We start from the raw sequence: 7,571 nt of genomic DNA on the forward strand, positions 1-7,571 counted from the left end.
TTAGGGAAGGGACTGAGGGAGCCCTACTTTAGAGCCAGTCTGTGGGGGCAGTCCTGGAATTGGGACCTAACAAGAGGCATTTGTGATTCTCCAACAAAAGCCCCCGGTCCAGCCCGCTCCCCCATATACTACACACATACAGCAAGGCTGGCAGGCTCTGGGAACAGAAGGGGTGACAGGTCCTGGGGGACAGTCTAGCCGGGCAGGAGGGCAGCACACAGTCCATCCCAAGAGGTGGTGTGACAGGGTCCTGGGGGTCCCCAGAGGAGACCTGGAAGTCAAGACAGCAGGGGCCAGGCTAGGCTTGTGCTTATCTTTTTATTGTTTCTGTCCAGAGCCCCTGCAGCGGCGGAGGGGCAGGCATAGGGAGGTGGGCACCCCTGCCACCTGCCTGAGACCGCTCTCTGCCTCTCCCCTCTCTCCCCTTCTCTCCAGCATCTCGCCCACCCTCTCTCCTTCTGAATCTCCTGCTCCCACATCTGGCACCTTCGGGGGTTCCCTCTTGCAGCCCCTGCTTTCTAAGCCCACCCCGGGAAAGTAAAGGACCATAGGGTCAGTTTCAAGCCCCCCAGTCTCCACAGGAGGCTACATCCCCAGTTATAGCTTGCTGAGGACACTGCCCTTTCTAACTCAGGCTGGGGAGGGGGAAATGGGGAGGTCCGTGGGGCTTGATCCTGGCCCTGCGAGGTCCCTACACCCTGCTCTGGAGGCCTCTCCAAAGCCAGAGGCTAGAGCCTGAGGTCACGGAGGTGGGAGGGGCAGGGTCACTGCTGTGCCTTGTTTCCATCTCGGCCCTGCCCAGAACATTCCAAGGGCAGCCAAGGGCCCGGCTCACTCTCTTCCAACATCCAGACCTCACACAGCGGGGGGGGGGGGGGGCTCCCTGTGCCTGGGTGGGTTGAGCCATGTCCCCCGTGGGGACCATGAGGGGTGGTCAGTGAGCAGGGGTCAGAGGCTGTGAGGGGAGCTCTGTGGCTGGGTGTGGTGCCCTGGGATGGAAGGAGGCTGGCTTTGGGAGGCAGTGAGGACAGGGGTGAGGACGGTCTCTGGTGGCAGAGGGGTCTCTGGCTTTACAGCACCTCGTGTTGCTGCTGTGTGGCCTCACTGACGACCTGGAGAGGAAGAGAAACCCAGTCTAACGGGGTGCTGGCCAGAGAATGGAGCCATGGCCCCAGGCCACCTCCACCCCAGCACAGCAGGATCCCCTCTGCCTCCAGGCATGAGCCTGAACCAGCACAGCTGGTGGAAGGCACGTGGCTGACAGCCACCCAGACATATCTCATAGGCCCCCCCAAGGGTGAGGGGACCAGGCAGACCACTCACCTCCCCATCCCGGGTCTCAATGGTCTTGATCATCACTGTCTTCTTGGTATGGACCTCAGAGCCCCTTTGCTCAGGGCTTGTTTCTGTAACAAACCCATCCACATGCTCAGCCTGACCAGGGCCAGGTCTGAACTCTTGCTGCGGCTGGGAGTCCTTCCCTGGTCCCACCAGGCAGAGCCCGGAAGATGCCCACCCCCTCAAGCTGGGCCTGTTACTTTTTTAGCAAAACTTCTTCACCTGCCCTTGAGCCCCGCACCCAACACGTGGCTCTGCAGACCTGGGGGCCTGTCTCGAGCTGAGCTTAGATCAGGCGCTAACAGATGTGCTCCCGGGGAGGGCAAGTTTAGGAGGGCAAGGGATCCCCGAGAGCCAGGCCGCCCAGCATTCCCTCCCCCCGCACCTCCTCACTCCCTCTCCGCCCCCAGACTGCAGGAGAGCCCTGCATGAATTTGTTCTCTGACAGGACCCCAAAGCCCAGAACCAAGACACTCCTTTGGAGGACCTCCTGGTACCCAGCCCCCTTAAGACTCCATATAAGCAGCTTGATGTCTTAATGAAAGAGAGCTGGACAGGAGTCAGTCGCTGAGTCACTGTGCTAGTGGCCAGTCATTTGCCCCTCTGTGCCTCAGTTTCCCCACTGTGAAATGGTAACAATGGTAACTTGCCCTATCACGGCCCAGAACTATTGACTTGAAACAGCATTAAGCGATTTCAAATGCAAGGCTCACACTTGGTGTCTGCACAAACTACCAACTGAAAGAGACGTTCCGAGCTTCATAGGAAGGGTCACATTTAGGTCCTTGGTATTATGAGTTTGGTGCTCATGAATCCCCTTAGCAGGCAGCCAGCCTGTGATGAACACTGTAACTCGGTGGAGCACAGCGTGTGTTTTTTCCTGATGGAAATGAACATCGAATATGTAAAAGGTTTGATCTAGGAAAGGCGAAGCTGCCAAGGACTCCAACTTGCTTTCCTAATGTATCATTATAGCGTGTTTTCCTGCTCTCTGAGGTTGGAAAGCCACTCCATCTGCATAGCACTAATGTCAGAATGGCAGCGTGCCCTAGGAGTTCGTTCTTTTAATTGTTTGGCTTTGCTGAGATTTGGCTTCATTTTTTAAAACGTGCATCCAGCATCTTGCTCCAGCAAACTGGAGGTGTTCCAGCTGGGTGACAGTGGAGGGTCCTTGGCAACTTGCCAAATAGACAAGTCATGGGTGCCTTGTAGCCCAGGGCACATGGTTCTAGACATTCCTGCTGCCGGGTCCCCAAGGACACCCCGGTACCTTGGAGTTTGGGTATATTAGGAAACAGAAACTACTGACCACTTAATACTCCCATAAGGTGCAGGGGACATAGTCATACAACACAACACCATGAAATAAAATTAAATTAAAAGCTCCCTCCGTCAGAAGGTGCCTCTGCCTAAACTCCCCCATCCTCCTGTAGCAGCCCCTTTTCTCTTCCCCAGGCCCCAGTCCTGTCTCCACGGTTCTATCCCCACCTCCGGGCTGGCCTTGGGCAGTGCCCTTGCTGGACTCCAAACCCCTGCCACCCAAGCCTCCACCTGCCAACATGCACTCACCTCGGAAGTTGAGGGCAGAGAAGGTCTGGATAGGGAGGTTGATCCTGAAAGGGGAGAGACCAAGCCCCCAAAAGGTTAGCACCCTCCATCTCTCTCTGTGACCACCCCTCAAAGTTTGTGCTGGTCCTCTGCAAACACCATCCTCAGCTGTCCCAGTCCCACTGACTTCAACACTGCTTAGGGCATGAGGCCAAAGGCCAACTTCAGCTGTCCTGGGAACTGTCCCTTCTGGAACGATCACCCACTCCATCTCTGACCTGCTAGAGTGACACCAGGACCCCCAACGCCCCCTGCGCCCTCCATTGCACCAGGATTTGCTTCTTGACCTTGGCACTGCAGGGTATATCAATGGCGCTGTGGGTGACATCCACTGTGTGCGCCCACCCTCCAGTCAGGCTGGGAACCTCTGGCCCATTCACATGAGGGCAAGTTCCAGGAGCTGCCACTCCCATTTATGCCCAGTGCTGGGAAAATGCAATGTGACTTTAGCTACCTTAAGAGGTCATTACATGCAGATGTTATTTTACAATATCTGAAATCTTTCTCTGTGTAAATCTGTATCTAAATATGTCTGCCGATTTTTTTAAACTTCAGATTTTATCATTTTTGTGAGTATCAATGGGCATCATTTTGTTGAGTATTTGACCTGTTTTTAACTGATGTTAAGTTTACATAGTGAAATGCACAGATCTTTAGTGCGCAATCCAATGAGTTTTGATCAGTGTCTACAACCATGTAACCACCAGTCGAAATCAAGGTATAGAACATTTCCATCAATCAAGAAGGTTTCCTCATGTCCCTTTCTGGCTGTATGTTGTTTTCTGTGTCTAGAGGTGATTTGCTTGGAGCGTGTCATTGTGTCTTTTCCTGTGAGCATGTGTGTGTGTGTGTGTGTACACGCGTGTGTGTGCACCCTCTGAGCACGAGTCTCTGCACCTTCTCTCTCAGCCTATCGTGTCCAAGCCCCTCTGTCTCTATTTGTCTCTATCTACCTCCTCTCTTTCCTTCTTCATCATTTCCTGCTCTGCTTCCATCTCTCCCTTGACTGGCAGTAATGTTTTATTACTGGTTGCTGAATATGGTTTTATGCTGCTGGTTCTTAATTCTGAAGGTAGATGTGGGAATACTTATACTTCTCTTTTTATAAAAGCTATTAATTAAATCACTTTTTACCCAGGTGGCCTTGGTTAATTCTCTGCTATTAGCGGAGTGGTGGCCTCTTGTATAATATTGTTTCCCGATGCTGTGAAGGTGATCCTGAGTCCCACTTCAGGGCAGGAATGGGCCCCCCAGCACCCCCCAGGCCCCCTCCAGCCAGCCCCTGCCTCGCCCCTCACCGGCTCTCTTCGCCCTCCAGCAGCTTCCGGTAGGTGGCAATCTCCACGTCCAAGGCCATCTTGACATTGAGCAGGTCCTGGTACTCGCGCAGATGGCGGGCCATCTCATCCTTGAGGTGTCGGATCTCCTCCTCCAGGCGTGCAATGTTGTCCTGGTAGCCGCTGGCCTCGCTAGCAAAGCGGTCCTCCAGCTCCCGCATCTGCCTCATCAGCGAGTCGTTCTGCAGGGGAGGAGTGCCCAGGTCAAGAACAGGCAGAAGTGTTGGTCGGGGGGACACTTGGGGCCCAGCATGGAGAGAGGCACAGCCTCAGGGCTGGGAGGCAACCCCAGATGGCCAAGTCTAGGACTTGTCAGACTCTTCTGAGCCAGGGGACTCTGAACTCAAATGAAGTCTTATATGGAAACTCAGAGAATAGAACTGATACAAGAGAGCATGACTGTTCAGCCTCCCCACCTCCATGCAGGAGTCCCATGAGTCTTGAGAGCCTCACTGGGAATCCACCTGTCTGTTTTGACCCCTGTGGTAGATTTGAGTAGACAGAGGCCCAGAGAGGGTATGTGATGAGCCCGAGGTCACAGAGTGTGAGCTGCAGATGGAAACGGCTGGACCAGGCAAGGTGGGTAGGGACTCACAGTGCCCTTGAGGGCGTCGATCTCGCAGGTGTAGGATTGGATCTGGTGGCGGTACTCCATCATCTCCTGCTTGGCCTGGCGCAGCGCATCATTGTTCTTGTTGGCTGCCTGGGTCAGGTCGGACACCTAAAGGCAAAGAGAAGTGCCTTGAGATGACAGGGAGGAGGCAGGACACAGGTGGGGGTGGGCAAGGGAGCATGGAGACCTCAGGCTCACCCTCCTCCCCATAGATGGAGCCATAGAAAGTACCTCCAAACTGGGATTGAGAGGGGGCCAGAGGGGCCAGAGTCCCACCTTTGACTTGTACCACTCCTCGGCTTCCGAGATATTCTTAGCCGCGATGGTCTCGTACTGAGCCCGGATGTCCCTGAGGGCAGCTGTGAGGTCTGGCTTGGACATGTCCATCTCCACCTGGACCTGTTGTTCCTGAAGCTGGGCTTGCAGCTCGCGGATCTCCTGCAGGGGACAGCTGGGCTTCAGTCCCCGACCAGGACCCACATGCACCCTCACACCCCCATTCCCAGAGCCCTGCACCACCAACCCCTTTCCAGCTGCTTTCACCAGGCCGTACCTCTTCGTGCACTTTCTTAAGGAACGCAATTTCTTCGTTGAGAGATTCGATCCTGCGCTCCAGGTCAATTCGAGCTAGAGTGGCTGCATCCACATCCTGGTGAAGGCCAAGTGAGAGGGAGAGGGTCACTGATCACCCAGTCAGGGCAGAAGGAAACCGAGGGCGACACAGAGGGGACAGAAGGGGTAAGGCTGTTGGGGGGCCAAAGGGGGCTCACCGCTCGGAAGGCAGCCAAATTGTTCTCCGCTTCTTCTTTCAGATGGATTTCCTCTTGCAGCCTGGCAGAGACAGGCAGAAGGACAGAGAGTCGGTGGGGATAAAGCCAGCAGTGGAGAAGACTGACTGGGGGCTGCCCAGGGAGTGGGCTCAGGACAGAGAGAGGAGGGTTGGCTGCTGGATAGACAGGAGGCCCTGCCCACAAAGGGAGGGGACAGGAAGTGGCTCAATCTCTGCCCTGGAGCCACACCCTGGAAAGTCTATGTCCCCACCAGATTGTGACCTCCCTGGGATTAAGAACCATGTCTATTTTACCCACCTCTAGGTTTCCAGGCCCCAGCCCCAGCCCCAGCCCGACCCACATAGGTGTTCATTTAACCTTTGTGACCTGGCTAGTAGGACAGTGACTCTGCTCATTTGGGCTGTGAGAAGCAGGACCCATGACTACTTGCTCTATACTTGCTGCCTGTATGTACTGGGAGCCTGGTGGAGCCCACCATCTGGTCCTCCAAAGCATCCCCTCCCCACTCTCCCCTTTCCTCTAGCTTATCCATCCCCCCCTGGAAAGCTTCAGCCAGGTCCAGGGGCCAAGATCCCCTCTCTACCCCCATCCACAGGGCCTCATCACAGATGAGCTGAGAGCCACTGCTGGCCCCAGATTTCTTTGTCACCTACCAACCTCCCCTCTCCCTCTGACTGCACATGGGCCTCCTTTCTCCATCCATGTGCCTGCCTAATCCGCAGCAACATCACCGGAGCATCTTAAGATGCTTGTAAAGAAGCACCTGGTCTTCCAAGGTCTCCCATTTCCACCCCATGATGTCCCCAAGAAAATTCCTCGTTTGCAGACTGGGAGCACAGGGAGAGACCTGGCGTCCCTATCCCCTCCTCGGGGGACACAGGTAGACGAGCCTCTCCCTGGATCTGACAAGGTGCTGACAGCTGGACCCAGCCCCAGGCCTAGCCTCCCTCGCCCAGCCGGGGGAGAGGGGGTTCTGGGAGCGCTGGGTCCTCACTTAGCCTTGAGCCGCTGCAGGTCGTCTAGCAGGTTGTCCCGCTCGACGTCGACGCGGGCACGCTGGTTGGTGAGCACCTCCACCTGGCGCCGCAGCTCGCGCAGCTCCTCCTCATAGATCTCGGCCACACGCGTCGGCTCCCGGCCCTTGAGCCGGTTCACCTCGGCGGCGAGCGCCGCGTTCTGCTGCTCCAGGAAGCGCACCTTCTCTATGTAGTTGGCGAAGCGATCATTGAGCTCCTGCAGCTCCACCTTCTCGTTGGTGCGCGTGGTCAGGAACTCCTGGTTCACGGCGTCGGCCAGCGAGAAGTCCAGCAGCTCGCCCGCGCCGTAGGAGGAGGGCGCGCGGGTCGCCCCCAGCCGGCTGGCCCGCAGCGCCCCCAGGCCCCCGGCCCCGCCCGACGTGCGCGACACCTGGTACACGCGGGATGTCACCGAGCTCGAGGAGCCCTTGGTGCCGAAGCCCGCGCGAGGGAACACCGGCGAGCTCAGCGGGGAGCCGAGCGGGAAGCTCGGGGCCCCGCCGAAGGTGCGGCGGTAGGAGGACACGCGCTGGCTGGACGAGTAGGCCTGGCTCATGGTGGCGGCGCGGGCGAGGCTGGGCGGCGCGGAGGAGGAGGAGGCGGCGGCGGGCCGGCCGGAGTGTGTTTGCGACGAGGGGAGACAGGGCCCCCGGCCGACGGCACTATTTGTATCCCTCCTGACATCAGCCCCCGCCGCCCCTCCCCTGACAGCTGCAGGATCCCGCTGTCCTGCCAGGAAAGGGCGGCCTCTGGCGTGGGGGCGGGGAGGCCAGCTCCCCCGCAAGAGGCCTGAGCCCCTCAGCCGGCGGGTGGGGGGGCCCTGAGGGGTGAGGGAGAGGCTGGTGGACCTAAGAGGGCAGAAGATTGG

General features: G+C 57.4%; 1 protein-coding gene across 1 annotated transcript; it reads right to left on the reverse strand.

The window, feature by feature from the left end:
- Positions 1-299: 299 nt before the first annotated feature.
- Positions 300-7,339, reverse strand: DES (desmin). Its single transcript, XM_057746366.1, has 9 exons — positions 6,682-7,339; positions 5,667-5,727; positions 5,450-5,545; positions 5,173-5,334; positions 4,879-5,004; positions 4,245-4,465; positions 2,908-2,951; positions 1,324-1,406; positions 300-1,112 (listed from the first exon to the last, which is right to left on the reverse strand). Exons 1-9 carry the CDS (start codon positions 7,257-7,259, stop codon positions 1,071-1,073), a joined length of 1,413 nt encoding a protein of 470 aa, XP_057602349.1. The 5' UTR covers positions 7,260-7,339; the 3' UTR covers positions 300-1,070.
- Between the last annotated feature and the right edge of the window lie 232 nt (positions 7,340-7,571).

Source organism: Hippopotamus amphibius, chromosome 8 (genome assembly GCF_030028045.1).
Source record: "Hippopotamus amphibius kiboko isolate mHipAmp2 chromosome 8, mHipAmp2.hap2, whole genome shotgun sequence".
NCBI lineage: Eukaryota > Metazoa > Chordata > Mammalia > Artiodactyla > Hippopotamidae > Hippopotamus > Hippopotamus amphibius.